At 32.5% G+C, this 23,610-nt stretch overlaps 2 protein-coding genes across 2 annotated transcripts; one reads left to right on the top strand and one right to left on the bottom strand.

Moving 5' to 3' along the window:
* Positions 1–17,380: 17,380 nt before the first annotated feature.
* Positions 17,381–18,052, bottom strand: LOC137943605 (uncharacterized RING finger protein P32A8.03c-like). Its single transcript, XM_068789068.1, has one exon. The coding sequence runs from the start codon at positions 18,050–18,052 to the stop codon at positions 17,381–17,383; it is 672 nt and encodes a 223-aa protein (XP_068645169.1).
* A 555-nt stretch (positions 18,053–18,607) lies between these two features.
* LOC137943603 (uncharacterized) lies at positions 18,608–23,086 on the top strand. The gene is made up of 6 exons (XM_068789066.1): positions 18,608–18,652; positions 18,766–18,876; positions 19,065–19,258; positions 19,548–19,656; positions 19,757–19,889; positions 23,061–23,086. The coding sequence occupies exons 1-6, from the start codon at positions 18,608–18,610 to the stop codon at positions 23,084–23,086; spliced, it is 618 nt and encodes a 205-aa protein (XP_068645167.1).
* The last annotated feature ends 524 nt before the right edge of the window (positions 23,087–23,610 follow it).

The following is a 23,610-nucleotide window of genomic DNA, read 5'->3' as shown; positions in this document are numbered from 1 at the left end:
TCCTTTTTTTTTGGTGTTGGAACTCGGAGGAGAGAAAAGAATTAATCCCTCTTTCTTTTACGAAGTGATTCTATTATAATTAAATGATTAAAAGATGGTTTTATTCAAAATTTGAAGGTTTCTTATCCAATCCTCTGTTTTTTACTTAGCCCTCGAAGCATAAAGGATGTTGGCCACTGTTTGCAGACATAAGCGACGGCTCCCTATCTCTCCGCAGAAAAATGGGCTTCGCCCAAGTAGAAGAATTATGATAAATGTTGAATCACCTCGACTAGTCCAATAGTGGAGGACTGAGAAAACAGCAGAACTATCAAGGGGATGGAATCGAGTTCTCAGTTCAAACAATGAGACATCCCTACACTTTCCCTTTCCCTTCCCATTCTCGGTTTTTTTTTATTCCACTTGAACTTCAGGATTTCAAGATGGCCAAAGAATCAAGATCCCAAGTTCAGAGAGTTCCTCAATCACTTTTATAAAATGGACATAAAGTGCAAGGCAACTTTTTTATGGAGACCTTTGTTCCCTTTTTTGGGCTTGAATAAATTAAATAAATAGATAAAACAAAAGATTTTTATAAAATTATAAAACTCAAATTATATTCATACAAAAAAGTACTATAAATTAATGAAAATCATAGTTAATATATATCAATGTAGGAAGAAATAGACTAGCCTATTTTACCTCTACTTGCATAACAATATTTTTATTAGAAACACATCAACTAAACTATCTTTATAATTATTACGTATATATTTTCCATTTAATAAATAGTAACGGGTAAAGGGGTAAAATTACTTGAATATTTAATTTTTTACCAAACAAATAAATACAAATAAATAATCAGATAAATGGACAAAATTAGAGGGTCTTTAAAGAAATAAACGAGATCGGATTCCTTATTACAACCAACCAAATTGAGTGTCAATTGGGTGGATGCCACTTTAATATTTCAATTGCTTTTTAATGACAGTTTCCTCTCTAAACGTGGATTTTCTCTCAACCTCTGCCAAAGAGTCGAATCCAGCAAATGAATACATACTATGTTGTGATGAATTTGGTCATGAAAGGATATTTAAATGTGTATTTTGAGCATTTGGGTCATCCATTGCTAGATTCCAATACTATAGACCCCTTATTAGTGTTGATGAAACATAATTATATATGAAGTATCCAACATTTCTGTTGACTGTTACTGCTCTTGATGGGGATAATGGTATTTTTCCTCTAGCTTTTGCTGTTGTTAAATCAAAAAATCAAAAAGGTTGAAAATGGTTTTTAGCTTGTCTAGACGTTTTGTTAATCAAGGAAGAAGACCATTTACTTTAATTTCAAATCGTCAAAAGGTTTTGAGAAGGGCGGTCTAGAGACAATTTCCACCTCCAAGATGTTTTCATCGCTTTTGTATTCGTCATATAGTTACCAATTTCAAGAAGATGTTCAAAAATGAAACTTTGACTGCTCTCATATGGTTTGTAGCAATGACGGAAAATATTTAGATTTTGATAAGACAATGGAGTTGATTGTGCAATGAGGTGAGCAAGCAAAAGAATTATTGACAAAAGGAGAATTGAGTCATGAGTTTTGGTCATTGGCGTGTGATGGCAAATGTTCACTTTTGTGTTGACCACCAATATGTCTTAGAGTTTTAATAATATTTTGATTCAAGAAGATATTCAAAAACGAAACTTTGATTGCTCTTATATGGTTTGTAGCAATGAAGACAAATATTATAGATTTTGATCAGACAATAGAGTTGATTGTGCAACAAAGTGAGTGCGCAAAAGAATTATTGACAGAAGGAGAAGTGAGTCTTGAGTTTTGGTCATTGGCCCATGATGGCAGTGTTCGCTTTGGTGTTATTACCACCAATATGTCTTAGAGCTTTAATAATATTTTGATTCAAGAAGATGTTCAAAAATGAAACTTTGACTGCTCTCATATGGTTTGTAGCAATGAAGACAAATATTATAGATTTTGATCAGACAATGGAGTTGATTGTGCAACAAACTGAGCAAGCAAAAGAATTATTAACATTGAGTCTTGAGTTTTGGTCATTGGCATATGATGGTAATGTTCACTTTGGTGTGATGACTACCAATATATCTTAGAGCTTTAATAATGTCTTGATTCAATAAGATATTCAAAAATGAAACTTTAACTGTTATCATATGGTTTATAGCAATGAAGACTAATACTATAGATTTTGATCAGACAATGGAGTTGATTGTGCAACAAAGTGAGTGAGCAAAAGAATTATTGACAGAAGGAGGATTGAGTCTTGAGTTTTGGTCAGTGGCGCATGATGGCAATGTTCGCTTTGGTGTGATGACCACCAATATGTCATAAAGCTTTAATAATATTTTGAAATGTTCTAGAAGTCTTCCAATTAAAGCATTAGAGGCATGAACATTTTATAGATTAAATAAACTTTTTGTGAAAAGACATGAAATTGCGGGAAAGATGACATCGTTTTGTACTCCCTCTGCTGATGCTTCTCTAAAAAATAAGGTGGATATAGCAAAATCATGTAATGTACTTCAGTATCAAGATAATGTGTATGAAACCCGTGTGGATCAGGAAAGGTTGTATCAGGTTGATTTGGAGAATATGACATGTATATGCACTCACTTTCAAATGGAAAAAATTCCTTGTGCCCATGCAATTGCGATGTATGGAAAAATCAATTATGATTTCAATCAATTGTGTGGTCTTTGGTATACAATAGAGGCATATAGACAAACATATGCAATTGGATTCTATCCTCCTAAAGATAAAATCTATTGGCCTAATACGGGTGTACGAGTTGTTCCACCTATTGAAAGGAACAACCCGATCAACCACGTTCAGTTCGTACAAAAATGGATAAAGGAGAAAGTGGTACCTATGTTTTTTGTAGATGTAAACAATCAGGGCATAATACTAAAAAATGTCTAAACCAACCAATTAACGCCCCAACAAGCACTTCAGGAAGTAGCAATCCAAGGTGAACGTTTTCACTACTTGTAAAATTTAAGTATTAGTATTGATAATTGTCTTTTATTTTTTGGTATTCTATATGTATTAATTAGTCATTTTAAAATTTTACATTATTTAACCGTTCTTAGTGGAAGTTATGGTTAGTGCCTATGTAATAAAGCTAACTGGAGTCCAGGTATATATTTTGTCTATATAGTTTTATTATTTTTTTTATGAAAATTGTTTTCATTTGCTCTGACACTTTTTGTACCAGCAACACCGGGGATAAGTGCCAGAACTCACCTTCCTTTTTTACTTGCAGCCACTGAGTTGGGATACATGGTTAGTTCTGGGTAAGCACTCCCATCCCATCATTTATATGCACCAGAGATATAAAATTTAGTTTTGATTTGAAGTGACAGTAGAATAATCAAGTTTCTGATGGGATTGACATTTGCATGTGACTACCTCACCAAAGTGTCATCAAATCTAGGCATCGGTGATAGCATTTCATTCGCCTTCGCAATGTTCAAGCAGAGAAAGATATCTTGAACTCGGGTGTGCTTAGCTATTGATTTTTTGTCTGGTATTTGAAAGTAGTGGTAATGATTATTTTCATTTGTTTCCTTCAACTCGTCAAAAGGCTTGCAAGAAAGATATTCTCGTTAGTGATAATCTCCACAATTTTCTCATTGTACTCAACAACCATTGTTGGGCATTTAATTGCACTGCTGAAACAACTTAGGTATCATGCAAGCGTTTGTATGGATTATAGTCTTACATTTGATAGTGGCTAGGATTTAGTTCCAATTTCTCGCAAACCTCTTGATTTATTTTGAATGTCAAAGACATACTTAGCAAGATATTTTAGTAACGACCTTGACTTACTCAATACTATACTCAGAACTTGTTGTTTTCTTGTATTAGACAAGTCATGCTATTGATCTCTATAAGCTGACCTAAATTGAATGAATTTTTTTTAAATTTACTATTTTTTACATATTTGGGTACATTTAATTACTACTAGTTTCATCATGTGACTAAGTCTCTGGTCAACTATACTATTTTATGGGTTCTTTGTTGCATTTTGCAGTGGAAGAAAAATTTTATGGGCTTTGACATCAACACTACTTGATCTCGTTTAGTTACTAATTATCTTATTATCCAATAGAGCTCTAAGTATAGTACTCAACTCTAAATTTTATTTCTAAATTCAACAATAATTATTTCAATTTTATCAATTAAAAAATATTTTAAATCGATAATAAAAGGAGTAAAAAAGGTAAGAGTAAAATTTTTAATTAATTAATATACTAATTTTATATTCTAAAATTTTAAATATAAGGAAATAAAATGTGTACCAATAAATTTGATTTTTAAAGTCTAAAACAAAATTGTTAAATATTTTTTAATTAATAAATATTTTAAATCGATAATAAAAGGTATTAATTTGGTAGGAGTAAGGTTTTTAATTAATTAATATAAGGGTATTTTATATTCTATTATTTTAAATATAAGGTAACAAAATGTGTACCAATAAATTTGATTTTTAAACTCTACAGTAAATTTTTTGAATAATGTTTTCAATTAATAAATATTTTAAATCGATAATAAAATGTCTTAAATAGGTAAGAGTAAGAATTTTTAATTAATTAGAATACATATTTTATTTTTAATTATTTTAAATGTAAGGTAATGTAAAGTGTGCCGATAAATTTGATTTAAAATAAAATTTTCAATTTATTTTTCAGTTAATAAATATTTTAAATCAATAATAAAAGGTGTTAAATAGTATGAGTAAGATTTTTTAATTCATTAATATATTTTTTTAATAATTTATTATTTTAAACATAAGGTAATAAAAAGTGTGCCAATAAGTTTTATTTTTAAACTCTAAAATAAAATTTTCAAATTTGTTTCAGTTAATAAATATTTTAAATCGATAATAAAAGGTGTTAAATAGGTAAGAGTTGTCAGAGTGGTTATGTCCACACTTATAAGCAGTAACTTTCTACACCTAACAGATCGGTTTGTTGGGTGTATTGGCTAGCCGCTGTCATGGTATCAGAGTTGGGCACCACAACCCACGTTCGAATCCCGTGAGAGGCGGTCAAGAGTGGGCGGGGTAGGTGTCAGAGTGGTTTCGTCCACTCTTGTAGGCTGTAACTTTCCGCTCCTAACATATCGGTCTGTTGGGTGTATTAACTAGCCGCTGTCATGGTAACAGAGCTGGGCACACCACGTCCCGTGTTCGAATCCCATGAGAGGCGGTCAAGAATGGGCGGGAAGGGTGTCAAATCGGTTTCGTCTACTCTTGTAGGTGGTAGCTTTCCGCACCTAACAGATTGGTCTGTTGGGCGTATTACCTAGTTGCTGTCAAGAGTAAATTTTTTTAATTAATTAATATACTTTTTAATAAATTATTATTTTAAAAATAATGAAATAAAAATTTTTATAATAAATTTGATTTTTAAACTCTAAAATTAATTTTTTGAATATATTTTTTTAATTTTATAAATATTTTAAATCGATAATAAAAGGTGTTAAATCGTTAAGAGTAAGATTTTTTAATTAATTATTATAATTTTTTAATATAAATTAATTAAAAGTGCACTGATAAATTTTATTTTAAAACTCTAATATAAAATTGTCATATTTTTTTAATTAATGTATATTTTAATCAATAATAAATGTTTTAAATAGGTAAGAGTAAGATTTTTTAATTAATAAATATACTTTTAAATATAAGGTAATAAAAATTTCGTCAATAAATTTGATTTTTAAAGTGTAAAATATTTTTTTAATTTATAAATATTTTAAATCGATGATAGAAGGTACTACATTGATGATGACATGGTTTGCATGTTATATTTTAAACTAAGGGTTTTTGTTTCATTTAATGATGTGGCATCCTACACGAGTGATGATGTGTCGTTCGACTCATCGAGTGCTGATTTGTCATGATGACATAGTGATACATAATCGGTCAAAGCCTACGTGTCACTTTTGACTTTACATGTGTTCAATTGACCGGTCAAAGTCGATTATTTTTCTAAATAAGTTCAAAACTTCATCATTTATCTAAATATGTTAAAAAAGTTGGGTAAAAATGGCAAAAAATGTAGAAAGGGTGTTATGAACAGAGATTTGTTTGTCGCTTTGGTCTTTTGAAATGGGTAAATTACCCTGTGAACTTCTATGCTTGTGGATCACTATCTGCCATGGCTAGGTCAAGAGCTTAACACCTTCATTGGTCACGGTACTAGTCTCCACTCTATTGTGTGTAGCGAGAAAATACAAAATTGAAAGATCATGATTAATCACAGCTAGATGCAACAGAGAGTTTCCATCTTTGTCATCTACACGTCGTAAAATGACACAAAAAACCTTCACAGTCAGTTTAAATATTATGTGGATGCAATACCTATTATTATCGATTTAAAATATTTATTAATTAAAATTTTATTATAGAGTTTAGGAATAAAATTTACCTTTACACTTTTTATTACCTTATATTTACAATAATAAAATACAAATAAGTATATTAATTAATTAAAAATCTTACTCTTACCTATTTAAGATCTTTTATTATCAATTTAAAATATTTATTAATTAAAAATGAGTTTAAAAATTAAATATATCGATACACATTTTATTACCTTATATTTACAAAAAAAAATAAGTATATTAATTAATTAAAAAATCTTACTCTTACCTATTTAACACATTTTATTATTGATTTAAAATATTTATTAATTAAAAAAATTAAAACTTTGTTATAGTGATTAGATATAAAATTTATCGCTACACTTTTTATTATTGTATATCTATAATAATAAAATATAAAATAAATATATTAATTAATTAATCTTTTACCTATTTTACACCTTTTTATCATCAATTTAAGATATTTTCTAATTTAAAATTAATTAGTAATTTTTTTAAAGTTTTCAAAAAAAATTTTGTTAGAACACATTTCATTAAATATAAAAAATATTTAAATTTATATTTTTAATAAATTAGAGTTAATGAAAAGTGTTATGAAAAAAAGATTTTTGAAAACAATAAAAAATTTACTAATTATTTTTTAAATTAGAAAATGCTTTTTGGCTTCTATATTCAACTCTCAATTGTTTAAGGAGGGTTAGTCAACATAAACTTCAACTTCAAATTCATTAGAATCATCTATATGAATTTCAACTTCAAATTTGGTGTTAGTATGGACGAGTTCATGTCCACTGGATAACAATTTCCAGTGTTAGTGCCCCAAAACGAGAAAATATAAAAAACAAGAGAATGAGTAACTTGTAATAATATACTTAAATAAAACATAAGACCTAAACCCTAAATTAGGTGAAAAAACATGATTACTACACTAATAAGTAATTTAATGTAAAATTAAAATTTATTAATATACTAATTAATTAACTTAGATATTATATTATTTAATAATTACAATTTATTGTACATTAATACAGTAATTATATAAGCCAATTAACAGTGCACATGATTAATTATAAAAAAATAAAGTTAAAAATAACATAAGTGAATATAATAAACTAAGTTATTAATTTATTAATAACATATGTGCCTATTGATCCCACATTGGAATAAAATATATCTACTTCCATTAACATTGTTTTCTCCTGCCAATCTATGGAAAATAATTTAAGCAAGTATAAGTATGTTAGTTTTCAAAACTACAAAAGAGGAAATGGGCTACTGTATCTCACATAAACACGACTGGAGTTATAGAATCTTTTTCCTCTTAAAAAAAGGTCTTCAACTGCCATAGCTGCAAGCCCGCCGCCAACAAGCAGATAAAGAACGAAAGACTGGTTAAAACAACCGTTCTAGTATTAGTGGTTCCGTTCAGATCCTGCATTTCCTCCTTCCTCGCGAAGATAAAACATCTCTTCATGGATAGATTTAATAGTGTCTTCTAGCTTGCTGAGCTCCAACTCCATTACCTAGAGGAGGATCAATATGAACAAATCATGAGTTAGAACAGGTCAGTAATAACAATGAGTACCATCGGAATCATCCATCTGAATATATTGCTTGGTTGCAGTAGATGTCATAACTAGCAACTAGACTTTACAATGTTATTCTTATTTGTCTCAAGTTTTCCATTTTCCTCCTCTACATTTGGTAATCCAATTTCCGCAATCATATAATGTTTGCCATCGGAATCATCCATCTGAATGAGATTCATCAGCCCTGATGCTCCAATTCTTTTGCATATATGTTTAGCTTTCTACAACATTGGTATTGTGCATTTAGCTAAGAGAAACATTCATGAGATTCAATATGTGTCTTACATGTGTTTTGAGTAAATTGTATCATTTTAAGTCCACAACCATAGGGGTAACAACTTGGAAGGCCACCAAGACCTATCAGCATCTAAGCATGTCTATCAAAGAGAGTAAGCCACAACATAATGAACAACAGCCAAGAAAACAAAAAATCGGTTAGCATGTGACGAAAACTCTATGCAATTAGCAAAACACATAAACAATGTAGTTGGTACTAAGATTAGGAAATTCCCTGTATAAGCTTCAATGACAATAATCATCAACCCACCAATATACTAAATGCATGATTTGGTTCTTCAAATGCACCATAAAAAATGTACCATTTGTCAAATTCTCAGTTCCAAAAGCTCTCTAATCATTTCAACCACTACTCTTCAACAGAAAATTATTAAAAGTGATCACTTGGAAAGTGACTGCAACAAAACCTATTTTCACTTTAAGAATCGAAAGCAGGAGGCATATGAATATCAGAAAATTATTGGTTCTCATACTTCTGAGAAATTTCATCTCCAAATACCTAAAGAAGAAGAGCCAAACCAACTTTTAAACTTTAAAACAAAGTGTTTACACTAACCACTGAATGTCTCTTACCAATCACATATCAGAACAAGTTGCAGACCAGGGTTAAACTTGGAAAAGAATTGAAACAATTAACATTGATAATCAGTAGACCGACCTAGATTAATTTAAGACTTGGAAGAAATCGTTCGACCCACCGATCTAGGCCAAAAACAAGAAATAGTGCAGAACTTTGAAGTCCAAAATGGCCACTCAAGAGTCAGTAACTTGGTTCACTCTCAAATTTTAAGGAAAGGTTTTATCTGGATTATGTTTATAGAAAAAATGGGAGATTGAAAGAGAGCATATTCCGCGGTCTTCAGAAGGAGAGTTGTTTTAATCTTCTATAGAAAATATAAAAACCATTCCTACGTAAATAAGACCCAGGGACGCTAAAACAAGAAAATAAGACACAAAACCCCCAAGGTCAATTTAAAATATTATGTGGCAAACCATGTCATCATCCATGAAGAACCTATTATTAACGATTTCAAATATTTATTAATTAAAAAATAATTAAATATATTTTAGAGTTTAAAAATAAATTTTATCAGTAGATTTTTTATATACCTTATATTTAAAATAATAAAATATAAAATAAGTATATTAATTAATTAAAAATTGTACTCTTACCTAATTAACACTTTTTATTATTGATTTAAAATATTTATTAATTAAAAATATTTGAAAAAATTATTATAGAGTTTAAAAATCAAATTTATTGGTACTCATTTTATTACCTTATATTAAAAAATAAAATAAGTATATTAATTAAATAAAAAATATTTCTCTTACCTATTTAACACCTTTTGTTATCGATTCAAAATATTTATTAATTAAAAAATATTTATTAATTTAAAAATATTTATTATCAATTTCATTTCTATATATCAATGTTTGAAGTATCGACCTGAAGTGATCAAAGGTCTGTTAATTGAAGAAATTTTGCTTTTATGTGTTTCTGTTCTGAGCTCAAAATTGAAATCCGGCAAAATGGCTCTAGTGATTCTTTTTAATTTTATCAATGATCTTGATTACGAGTAAGAAGAACTAAAAGTATCATTTACTGAACATTTTTCATGGACTTCTGCATGCCGTCCAGCTCCTCATTTGACTGGCTTGTCTTTGAGATTCTTTGTCTGGCTACTTGAAAACCCAATTCTTGGGCCTCCTATTATGTCATTCTTGAAGAAGATGAATAAAATTCCTGAGGTTTGGATTTGGTTCTCTCAATGCATTTATAAAGTTTTCTAACTTGATGGTGGCGATATGAGGTTGAAATGGGTAAATACACTTCCATTTTGCAGATGATGAAGCATACTAATGGTAACATCCTCGTTTTCTCTGCTCCTTTGAGCCAGAGTGACACTACAATGGCAAATTTGAGGGCTCTCCTCCTTGGCCTCGGGCTCTATGCCTGCCACTTCTCTTCAACTCTCATTGCTAAAGGGGACTCTACAGTTGTTATCAGCTAGGTCAATAGGAGCAAAAGCTCACCAGGCAGATTTGCTTCACACGCCTTGATGTGCCAACAATATAGATGATGTTTTGGCTTAAGATGGTCACCCGGCAAAACCTTGTTGTCTGTCTTCCCTCCTTTGATTTTTTGTAGTTTTTTCTTTTGTATTCCATGTTTGTACTTCTCCAGGGGTCCTCTTGTTAATGGATTCTCCTTTCTTGCTTGATTAAAAAACAAAAAGAAAAAGAAAAATTGAACGAGCATAAGAAACTGCAGTTTTGTTCTTGCCAGTAAAGAAAAATTGAACGAACATAAGAAACTGCAGTTTTGTTCTCGCCAGTAGTAGAGGCTTCAGAAATATAAAAACCAGGCCACCAAAGAGAGAGTCTAAAGCAGATTCAATTACTAGTGATAACATATATGGTGATTTGTAGAGCCCGAACCGGGAACCATTCTTGTGGAAGAAGACAACAGCACCATTTCTTGTGTTGAATCAGCCTTAGCATGACTTGCACCGTATAAACCATCTATTCACTGGGATATTGATCCTTCACACTCCTTTTTCTACTGGACGATCAGTGATTATGCTCATGCCTATCGATCTGGACGGACAACCCCTTCAGTTGTAAGTATCCTGACATACAGGCTTTTATTACTACCCAGTAGTGGAACACTGTCCACATCTAGGTTGCAGAGCACGTTATCTCAGTAGTGGAGGACTCCAACAACAACAAGCCTCTTATCCTTGAAGAGGCTGTTTGTGTTTCAAGATTGGGTAGTTGTGGTGTTATTTTTGTAGGCACGGCAAATATGCATGAGTTGGGGCTTGGCTTATTATCTCTTTCTCTTGTCTTTCTCTCTCTCTCTCTCTCTCTCTCTCAGCAGTCGATTCTTTAGTTCTTTTGGCATGTTTTATTTTGACTGGCTTATTTTATAACAGAACAACAAGGAATCTCTGGATCAGACTTCTTCAAGAGAAGCATTCAACTGCTTCGCCCACTGGAACCAATATTTTCAGACAGTAGCAGCAAAAAATCAGTGTTCCAGATTCAACAACAGTCCATTTAAATTATACTAAAATCTAAATAGAAAGAGAAAAAAAAACACTGATTTGATTACCTAAACGCCAGATTTCTCCTTATCATATATTGCTTGGTTAGGTAGAGACGAAAGAGAGAAAAAATACGAACAAACGTTAATATTTAGAAGCGAAGAAATACTACTCTGCACAAGGAAGAAATACGAAGCAATCGTAGATTCATAAAAAGAAAGAAAAAAAAAAAAAAAAAAGCCAACTGACCACGCGAACCATGGGGGCGAGGACGAGCTTGTTCTCATACTCCATCTTCGTCTGCAGGCAGCTCGGTAACGAATCGAAGAAATCAACACAGACCACATTCCCTCGCCCTCTTTCTTTTCGTGCCTTTGGGGCGGGCGGGGAAAATAAAGAGAGCAGCGACCGTTTCCCGCTGAAGGAAACTTCACAGCCGTTAATCTTGTGAACCGCCTTCATCTTCCACCGCCAGATTTAAACTAACTACGCGGTTTCTAATCACTTCGCCTATAAATTAAGGGTTCACTCCAGCCTCAGTCTCCAACCATCCTCTGCTCCTCGGTTTCTTTTTCTACTCCGGTGTTCTTTTCCTCTTCTTCCACTCCACTCGTTCCTTTTCTTCAGTGGCCTTCATGGCTGATTACCCCGCTGCTTCTCCTGTTCCTCGTATTCCATTGATCGATACTCCCCTACTTCATAAGAACCTCGTATCACTCTCAACCCCAATCGACGAGACGTGTATGGTTTGTTTCGAAGAATTATAGGAGGATCGACGAAGGCGGTAACGGAGACTCGATGCTCACATGTGTTCCACACTGATTGTCTCCTTCCTTGGTTGAGCAGAGCGACTACATCCTTGATCCAAACTCTCCTTCCTTGAGCAGAGCGACTACAAGTCCTTGATGCAGATCTCCCTCCGACTCCCATTATCCAAGCTCTCCTTCCTTGAACAGAGCGACTACATGTCCTCGGTGCAGATCTCCACTCCCAGTATCCAAGCTCGAAGTTGATTAATTGATTAGACGAATCAAAGTCTTTGTTGCAATTTTTCTTTTTTTGTGAAAAGTGTTGTTAATTATACAAAAACTTCTTACTTGCGACAAATAATACTGTAACAGATCTCCGTTTTGCATATCTGCAATAAATTGATTCGATAGGAAACAGAATCTACAGGTTTTAATTTCCTCATTTCGATTAATATGTAGGTAGCTGGTTACGATCGTTTGCTAGGTAACTGATCTCATCAAACATATCCCTCTGTTTTGATGATTCGACAACTCCGTTTCCTAGCATTTAGATTATCAAATATTATTGAAGGGGAAACTAAAATAAAATGAAAATTGCACTTCATGGTGTAAGTGTGTAGCCTTCTTTTGTGAAAATTAACAACAACTGAACTTCAAGCTTCAGTTATCTCTTGGGGTTTTGCGTCATCAACTCTGTTTTTGTGAAATTCAAGATAATATTGTTTTGTTCCTAGATTATCAAATTCTGTTACTGATTCTCTAGCTAGAGAGGGGGTTACCCTTCAATCCCTCATTGTAAGGGCCCCTCTCTTTGATTTTTGTTTTTTGATTGCTGTATGCCTTGGGGTTTAATAAATACACCCCCTTTTCCTCAAAATACAATATGGTTTTAGATTTGTATAAATGAGATTCATTTATTAAAATTTTCCTTTCCTTGCTGTAGAAACGTGTCGTGAACATTTGGTATGTCTCCTACATCTTCTTGACTGTTTCTGCAATGCAGCCTATAAACTAATGTTGGATTGTGAAGGAAACTAGCAAAACAAAAACAAAGAGAAGCAGAGAAGAAGATGCTAAACTTGAGTTCAAAGTGTTTTGAATAAAAATTAAATCTGATTCAAAGCTATAGCAACAGTCTCTAATCCTTTATTTATAACTTTCTAGAACTGAGTATCCTACTAAAACTCACACCAGAGACTTTTTAAAGGAATTATCATTACAACAATATAAGTTACAGATTGAACCATCAGATTTGATGTAGTACAATATATGCTTTCACCAACTGAAGAACATCGGCCCTAACCCCATTAAGACCGACATAAGAAGAAGGGCAAAAGCAATTAAAATGATAAAATAGAGGTGCTTTGTTTCTGTACTTCGCTTTGAGTCTCTTCCTTTCTTCATCAAGGAACCATCAGGTTCTGATTTTGGATTGCCACGAACAAGATCCCAAAAAGATTTAGTACTCAAAGAGGTGGCCTCTGTTTTGGTTCTAGAATCGCTTTCATATCAGACAGAGCATCAATGAAGAGTAACTCTTTCCAACTTGCAATTTCGGCAAGACCACCTGCATAACAAGCACTTATTAGTCACTTGATTCTGATTTTGATTTAGTACTCAAAGAGGTGGCCTCTGCTTCTGGTTCTAGAATTGCTTTCATATCAGACAAAGCTTCAATGAAGAGTAATTCTTTTCCATTGATCCTTCAAACCCTGAAGCAATGAATAATAGACTTTGAGTAATGAATAATCTTGTCTGGCTATTGAAATTATTGCATGATCTCCAATAATGATTCCCATTACCGAAAAATGTTGCTTTTTGTTCGAGAATGAGAATGGCTATGTAGTTCATTATTTTCACACAGGGATAATATCACCTACCTTAACCCCATTGAAGAGTACAAGAACAATTTAGGTTATGACACAAGTATTTGTAAAATTCCAAATTTGGGTGAAGGAAAAGGAGAAAATAGAAAGAAAAATGAGAAAGGAGAAGAAGAGATTTTTGAAGTGCTGAAAGGCTTCGTTGGGAGCTGTGCACGAAATCCCAGACTTCTTAAATAGGTACTTTGAGTTACAAATTGCAAAAATACTCCTATATACTTAATAAACCTTCTCCCTTACTACACATCCTGTGTACATGAAAAATTAACCACTGATATAATTTAACATGCTGAACAAGATTACATAAAGAAAATTAACCACTAAGTATTAAAATAACCAAAATACCCCTAAAGGCTAAAATGACAAAAATACCCATGAAGGGTAATTTCTATCACCTCCTCAAGCTAGAGCATATATCCATGAGTCCCAACTTGTTGTAGAATAACATAAATTCTCGTTTGCCAAGGGCCTCAGTGAAGACATTTCCTAATTGATCTCCAAACAGAGTCACTACCGCATTTTTCATCACCACATATCGAATGAAGTGGCAATCCACTTCAATATGTTTAGTCCTCTCATGGAAAATGGGTTACTTGCAATAAAGATTGCAACATGATTATCGCAAAACATGTTCATCAACTCATCTTCGTTGAAACCCAACTCTCGTGAGACTGACCTAACCTACATCAACTTGTTTACTGTGCCAGCCATTGCACTGTATTCAACTTCTGCACCAGGCCGGGCTACAATATTCTATTTTTTATTTTGCCAACAAACCAATTTTTCTCCAAGGAAGACACAACATATGAAAAATTATGTTTCTTAATATTTATTTGTTATATATTTATATGAACTGTATAACTTGGTATGTACAATGTATTGATCTTGTCCTTGATGTTCCTCGGTGTTTTTGTTACGAAACATAATTCATATGGAAGAGTCTAAGAGTCTAGGTATGAAAACATCATTTTAGTGAAAACAAAAGACATTTCTAGGGGGTGTTAGTGCGTGCACGAGTAAAATGAAAGTGTAAGTGATTACACTATCACTTGACCCGAAGGCGTTAGTGCGCACATCGGAGGCGAGTTGAACTGGATGAACTTGTTCGTTCACTTGAACTCATTCCTGAGTAAAGTAGGTGAATTAGGATTCCTAACAAAATCCTAGTTCATCCACTTTCCCTTGCGTCAAAGCTCCCTCTGCCCTCTCGCTCTTAGCTTCCCTTGCATCATTAATTTTTACTATGTAAAAATCTATCTTATGTTATTAATAAAATATTATATTTATTTATTTATTATATTAATTATTTTTATTATTATATTAAATTAGTGATTTAAAAGTGATAATTAAAATATTATTAAAATAAACCTTTGATAAAGTATTTTTGTTTAATTATCCGATTTTTATAATTAATTAAACCCATAAATTTTTACTTTTTGGCGGTATATTATTAATTTATACTATGTAAAAATCTATCTTATGTTAATAATAAATTAAATATTTATTTATTTATTATATTAAATATTTTTATTACTATATTAAATTAGTGATAATTAAAATATTGTGAAAGTAAGCATTTGCTCAAGTAATTTTTTTAATTATTTTATTTTTTATAATTAATTAAACTAATGATTTTTTATTTTGTGGAAATATATTATTAATTTATACTACTTAAAAATCTGTTTTATGTTCTTATTAAAATACTATTTATTTATTATATTCATTAAAATTAAATTTTTAATTTTTATTTATCTATTTTTAATTAATTAGTGTATCAGTTAATTTTCACACATAATTATTGTATTAATTTAGACTAAACCGCAATCTATCTTAATTTGTTAATGAAATATCTTATTTAATTAATTAGTACATTAAATTACTTATTAGTGTAGTAATCATGTGTTGATTAGGTTAATTAGTTATTTAGTTTAAACTAAAATTTTCATTTTGGGCACTAATATAGGAAAGGATGAATTTTTCTTCTATTTTTAATTAATTATTTTATGTAATTTATGGAGGGTGGGAGGAGGAAAAAGGGCAATGACGTGCTTCAGGTGTGTCATCATCCGACAAGTGGCTTTGCACAAAACTGTAAAATCTCTCTAGTCTTTTCTATTTAGTTTTTAATTTGGATGCACTAAAAAAAGATAAAAATTAAAAATTAATATATTTTTAAAAAATTATAAATCAAAATTAAGGCCATCGATTAAAAAATAGAGAAGGAATAGAAATATTTTTAAAATTTTAATTTATTTTATTTTTAAAATATCTATTAATATAAAGTGAGTAAGCACGATTCAAAATGTAATTGCTTTTGACATTAATCTAAGAAAATATATAATATTCACATAAAAATAGAATAAACTTTCTTTAGGGTTATTTATGCTTGTTAACATGTATATACGAATATGATATTATTTTTTATTTTTATTATAAAATAGTATATACTCGTAGAGTTTTCTAAAATAAAGAATAATATTATTTAAAATATAAATGAAATAATTATTACTAATAGAAAGTTTTCAAATACAAAACTATACAATATGATATACTATAATATGTAAGATAAACATAGTAATTCATATCTTATATAATAATTATATTTATTTTACTAACATTTATTATTTAAAATAAAAATAAAACAATTATTACTAATAGATAGTTTTCAAATATAAAACTATACAATATGATATACTATAATATGTAAGATAAACATAGTAATTCATATCTTATATAATAATTATATTTATTTTATTAACATTTATTATTTAAAATAAATAAATATTATTGCTTAAAATAAAAATAAAATACTTATTAAAAATAGATAGTTTTCAAATCTAAAAATATAAAATATGATATACTATAATATGTAAGATAAACATAGTAATTCATATCTTATATAATAATTATATTTAGTTTATTAAAATTTATTATTTTAAAAAATAAATATTATTGCTATAGTAATAAAGTGCTTCTCTTAACTTGAGTAAGAAAGAGGTAGGGTTAGTGCACCCACCTCCAACTCTAAAAAAATAGTGGTGGTATAATAATAATAATAATAATTTAAAATCTACTACAAATTATGTATATACTTGCTTTCAAATCTATGTTTATACTTTTAAATAACAAGAAGAAATTATGGAAGATCATAATTTGTAGATTTCAAAATCTAGGTTAAAATAAAATTCAATTTAAATGATAGATGAAACCAATTCAGCATATTAGTACCAATGCCAATCTAAACGAAAACATGCTTGTAACAAACGCAAGATCCCGAAGAAACGAAAGAAAAAATACCATCACAATGGAACAGAAACTAGCATTTTATTTGCTTTAATCAACAATACTTTGAGGGAAGTTTTTGTACAATCAACAATACTTTTTACAAAAACCACTTTTGATTCGTTTAATCAACTAATCAGGGAGGATCTGCAGAGAGGACATGTAGTCGCTCTGCTCAACCATGGAAGGAGGCACTCGTTGTGGAACACATGTGAGCATGGAGTCTCCGTCACCTCCTTCCTCGATCCTCCTAATTCTTCCATACAAACTGCGCAAGTCTCTCCGGCAGCTATCTCGCTGACCTCCTTCAACTTCATGTTCTGGCCGACAGAAGCCGACGGCATTGACTCAGGCTCTGCGGGAAACAGTGGCTGAATGTGGATTTCGATCATCTCACTCACGTCAATAGCCACATCCAACCTCGTACGCCTATTCCTCCACGTGATCTCCGCCCAATCACCTCCAAGAATATAGAGATGTGCAAGGAGTTGGGCGTACGCCTCGGAGCTGAAGGAGAAGTGGTCCAGTATTCCGGAGGCTGCATTTTGCCAATGACTCTGATCCAACAATAAGGAAAGCGGCAGACGAAAGCTCATAGCCGGTATAAGGAGATTAACTTGTTCAATATGGGCTCCCTCCGGCATAGGACAAATACAGAAGACTTGATGGCAGATTGAGATGACAGCCGTGGGATCGTCGACTGGGGCTTGACACGAAGGGTTAAAACTCATTTCAATAGACATAGGTTCTTCAGGTGTAAGTAGGGGAGGAACAGGAGAAGCAGCGGGGTAATCAGCCATGAAGGCAACTGAAGGAGAGGAACGACTGGAGTGGAAGAAGAGGAAGGAGCATCGGAGACGAGTGGTATAAGAGTAAGGAGCAGACTGACTGAAGTGGAGTGGCGAATTAGTTTAGAAGCCATTGGAAGAATACGAAACCTGGAGTGGAAGAAGAGGAAGGAGCACCGGACTGAAGTGGAAGAAGAGAAATGAGCAGTTGAGTGGAAAAACGACTGAAGTTGGAGTGGAAGAAGAGGAAGGGAGCAGTTGAGTGGAAGAAGACTGAATTGAGTTAACCGCGGAGCAGGAATGGAAGAATACGGAAGCTGGAACCTTAATTTATAGGCAAACAGAGTTTAAACCCCGCAGTTAGTTTAGAAACCGTGTGATTAAATCTGGCGGTGAAAGATGAAGGCGCTCCAGAAGATCAACGGCTGCGAAGCCTCCTTCAGCAGCGCCAGCGGGAAAGGGTCACTGCCCTCTTGATTTCCCCCGCCCAAAGGCACGAAAAGAAAGAGGGCGAGGAACTTTGGTCTGTGTTGATTCGATTCGTTACCGAGCTGCCTACAAACGAAGATGGAGTATGAGAACAAGCACGTCCTCGCCCCCATGGTTCTCGTGGTCAGTTGGCAGTACCATGCCTCTTTTTTTTTTTTCTTTTCTTGCGGTTGATTCCTTCATTCTTTAGCTGTTAATTTGCACTAAAGAGTGCTATCCCATTCTAGTGCATGTAGGGAACTTTACCATTTCGGCTTTTAGCTGCAGAATATGGTGCAGACATCACTTACGGAGAAGAGATAATCGATCTTAAGATGCTGAAGTGTGAATGGAAGATAAATGGTACCGTATGCTGGTTTTAAACATCAAAATTATAGTTTAGAACTTGTTTTATGTTCTTTGATGATTTTCAATTTCCACAGCTTGACTAGGAAATATTGTTTGTTTATCTAGGTGTATAGCATAGAGGAAATATGGTTCTAAGATTGCTAGATCTTACTGGTACCAAATCATGTCCTCTGTTAACTGAGAGAAGGATAGTGGTTTTACACAAATTCTTGTTCATTCTGTGGTAAAATCTCTTAAAACAATTCTGTTTTCTTCTAGAGTCTCTTGCTACTACAGATTTTGTGTAGAAAGGAATGGCAGCTTTAGTTTTCAGGACTTGCACCAAGGAGGCAGATTGGGTACTTCAGATTCCGTGAGGGCTCTTGCTGCTGCTCAGATGATGTATGTTTATTCTTGTTGTATCTTAAATATAGATCAAGTTGTAAACAAGTAAATCTAATTGGTGATCAATTACTGAGGCATTGCACTTAGTAAGTACTGGTCTAACCGGTCAATCATATGGAATTTATATAACTCTTACCATTTCTAGTTATTATGCAAGATAACTTTGACAAGAAAAGGCTATTACATAACTATTAATTTCTCAAGTTCTGCATTCTGGTAATGTTTATCTCAGTCATTGCATGATCATCATAATTGGAGAATTTTTGGAGTGTATTTCCACTTTCAGGTTCAAAGATGTAGCGGCTATTGACATCAACATGGGCTGCCCCAAGTCATTCTCTATCAGTGGGGGCATGGGTGTAGCTTTATTGTCAAAGCCGGAGCTTATCGATGATGTAATAGATGCGTCTTTATTGAGATATGGCAGTTTCAGGATTTTTATCTTGATTATTGCTATTTTTATCCGGTGTCATTCCGTAGTTTCATTTTATGCAGATTTTAACTACATTAAGAAGGAACTTAGACACTCCAGTAACTTGTAAAATTCGACTTCTTAGGCCACCTCAAGACACCATAGAGCTAGATGAATTGAGAAGACTGGTGTATCTACTCTTGTGGTTCATGGAAGGTAAACACTTCATATATTCCTAGTCATTTTTTCTGAATGTTTGTTACAATAAAAACATATTGTTTCTTGTTGCGGTATATTTTGTCTTGATGGTTTATTCTAGTTTTATTTGGTGTTTCTTTGTACTTTTGGTGTTTATATAGGAAATTGCTCACCGATTCTTCCAAGTATTGTTTGCTAAGAATAGTAAGATGAGAAAATATTGAATGTTGCGTGCTATTTGAATGAAATGTTTAGGAGCAGATATTCTGGAATGGATTATTTATGAGAAGATTAACTTGAATATGCTTTGAAAGCTTGACTAGAATTTTGTATATCCGATATGTATCTTGATTTGACCCTTTGGAGTACTGACTTATGTTGAAAATAAAATTAAATAAAAAATTTGGAAATATATGCTCTTCAGCAATCCTCCATTTTTTAACAAAGTTTCAGACTGGTATTAGATTCCAAATGAGTTTAGTGAACCCTTTTGCAATACTATAGATAAGCTACAAAATTCAGGACCTATTATGTCTGTTGTATCTTCTTTCGTGAAACTTGAATTGGTATTTCCTCTTGTTTGCTTCATGTAGAGGCCTGAAATTAAATTAGATTTAAAGAGGAAGATAAGTATTTGAGCACAAGCGGAAGTTGACAACATGGTGACCTTACAATGTATCTATTAGAAAGCAGTTGATGAATTTTTGGACATAACAAGCTGATAGAGTTAATTTCATCCTTTTAAAAAATAAAAAGAAAAAGGCAGGTTGAGTTGATTACAGGGAAATGATGGATGAAGAAGACACCATGATTTAGAGTTGTTTGTAGCTCAGGCTTTCAACACAATTGCAATGCTTAAAAAATTGGCTTAGTGCGTGCTGCCACCTCTATAGTGAACAATGCAATCTCCTACACTCAGGCATCATTATCGTAAAGGTCATTTTAAATGTATGTAACAAGTTTACATAAATAATGTTACTTATATAGTGAAGATTTACATAACTAAGTATAATATATTCAAGCATATTCATAGCAGGTTTTGGTGATATTAGTACTCGGTTCCACAACCATCTGAATTTTTATCTGGTGCATAGGACATTAGATGTTTAGATATGCGATTACTCCTAAGGGTATGTACCCCTGAAACGTCCAGATTAACCTGCCTCAACTTGACCTCCTCCACATGGCAATATGTTTTTCTCTGCAATCCTGCAATCTGGTTGATAAGAAATATATTCATGGGGTTCAGACATTTGCTGACATGGGTATAGTTGGAAATAGTCCCTCTCAATGTCCAGACTTTATGACTTTTGTTTCTGGTTGTAGTTTATTGTTTTTGTACTTAAAATAAGTGAATTTATGCCATTCAAAAAGTAGAAAAAGAGTTTATAAGTTGTATTGAGAAGAGTGTTTTTCTCCATGTACTAATCTCTTACCTAAATGAATTTATAAGAGGGGAAAAGTGATTGACTTTCAGCCTAACATGTTCCTATCAAATACAAACCATATGATCATTGTAAGATTTGTTAGTGAGAATTATTCCATATTGGTAAATAATAAGAAGAGTCATGTGGTTTTTAGTTGGGAAAAGGCCTGATTTTGCTATTTTAGTTTGTATGCTATATGTGTTATTTTTGTCTTAGACCCATTGTCCCTTTGAGTAGGTTTTTATGTAAAGGGGAGTGATAGTGGAAATAATCCCATATTAGTAAATATCAAGAAAAGTCATACGGATATTAGGTGGGAAAAGACCTCGTAACTTCGGTTGGGATGGACCTAGATCCTAATGTGTTCTAGAGCCTCATAATGCAAGAAGGGAGGCAACTATCTATCTCCAAATCTATTAGTTTATAACTTAAACTACATGAAGATTGACTTTCAATTAGCACTCTTTATTCCATAATATGATTTAACCTCTTAAGTTTCTTTACAAGGAAATGGTTTTTCATATACTCGAATAGTCCCTCTCAAGTTGGAGCATACAAGTTATAGATTTCCAACTTGTAATATTGCGAATGTAATTGTGCTGATGACAAGGCCTGGGTGAATATATCGGCAAACCACTTTTATTGAGAAGAGATAGTGTGATTCTACATCTTGTCTCATAAGAAACTACAATCAAGTTCAAAATGTTTGTCCACTCATGAAAGACTAAGTTATTTGCAATGTGAAGAACTGTTTGATTATCACAATAGAGTTTCATCTCAGGCTAAATTAGGCGTCTCTCTCCAACACCTTGTTGTGGAGGAAGGCCCTGTTTAGCAAGGTACTGTAATCTTTATCTTTTTTTTAATACAGCTTATACATCTTCTTTAAAAAAAAAAACAATAGAGTTTCATCAGTCCTTCAACTGTCAACTGCAATTCTTGGAGTAATGATTTTAACCAAATCTGCGCACAAATCACATGAATCGTCGCCTTATACTCTGCTTTTGCACTTGATCTTGCAACCATATTTTGTTTTTTTTATTTGCTATGTAAACAAATTTATGAGAATTAGGGCGCAATACCCAAACTTACATTTCCTATCATCTGACAAACCCACCTAGTTTGTATATGTTAAACCTTTTATACATATAGGTCAATAAGATTTATATAACAACCCTTCCATGGAGCATGTTTAAATAGCTCAAAAACTCTTTTTAAAGCTCTCTAGTGGGAATCACATAGGAAGTGCATGTATTGACTTATGGCACTAACTCGAATTGCAAAATCTTGTTTTGTGATGGATAAATAAGTCAGCTTTCCCACTAGTCGTTGAAACCTATCTGGATCGTTAACAATTCATCTCCTTTTGCTTCAATTGTTATCTTGACATTGAGCTCCATAGGTGTGTCACTAAGTCTAAACCCCAACATCCCTATCTCCTTCAATAGATTAAGAACAAATTTTTTTTGGGATAGGTTTATACTAAATCAAGATTGCATGATCTCAATACCACAAAAATACTGAAAATATCAAGATCCTTTGTTTGGAAGTTATTATGTAAATGATCCTTGATCCTCTTGATCTCATTGTTGTCAACCTATTTCATCTTCATAACAAAACTTGGTTTCTTTTATTAGATCGATGAGGCTTTATTCTGTTGGTGGGTGAAGTGTATCCTATTTTATGCAGGTGGGTCTTGTAATTGGAAAATTAAGATGAAGCTTAGATTAAGGTTTCGTATTTGATTTGATTTCAACGCCAGCCAACGATACCGGCGAATCCACTTGATGGCTTTCAGAGAGCGGGAAAGACGATAGGAAGAAAGGTTTGAAGACGAAAGCTCAGGTGGAGGCTTCGTTGCCTATGATCGACAGGGATTGGGTTGAAGAACATGCTAGACAGGTTATTCTAAAGTTTTTTTTTGAAATGAAGGTTATTCTGAAGTTAATTGTTGATAAATTTTTCTTTCTCAATACTTTAGTTGTCTTTTCGAACAGAGGTTGTTCTTGCGACTTAGGTTGTCAAATGGGGATTTCTATTGTGAGACCTTAAGTTCAAGTCTCTGCGGGGGTAAAAGGGTGTGTGCTTCTTTAGTTTACATTAAAAAAATAGACATTGATCTTAGGGTGATCACCTAGGGAAATATAAAGGAATCGTTCGTTCTACAAGATGACTGTCCTTTTCTGCATCAGCGGGAGCACATAGAAAGAGTCAAGGGAAGTATTAATTCAAATCTTATATTAAGATGAGATATGATATTGTGTCACCTTAAGCTTTCTTTCGAGAATCTGAAATTTCTCATTTACACTAAA

Source organism: Aristolochia californica, unplaced genomic scaffold (genome assembly GCF_029961685.1).
Source record: "Aristolochia californica isolate CCGP_79_NKW_82.1479 unplaced genomic scaffold, dmAriCali1.0.hap1 SCAF_11, whole genome shotgun sequence".
NCBI lineage: Eukaryota > Viridiplantae > Streptophyta > Magnoliopsida > Piperales > Aristolochiaceae > Aristolochia > Aristolochia californica.
The sequence above is the reverse complement of the archived record's forward strand: the minus strand, read 5'-3'. Positions and strand labels throughout refer to the sequence as shown.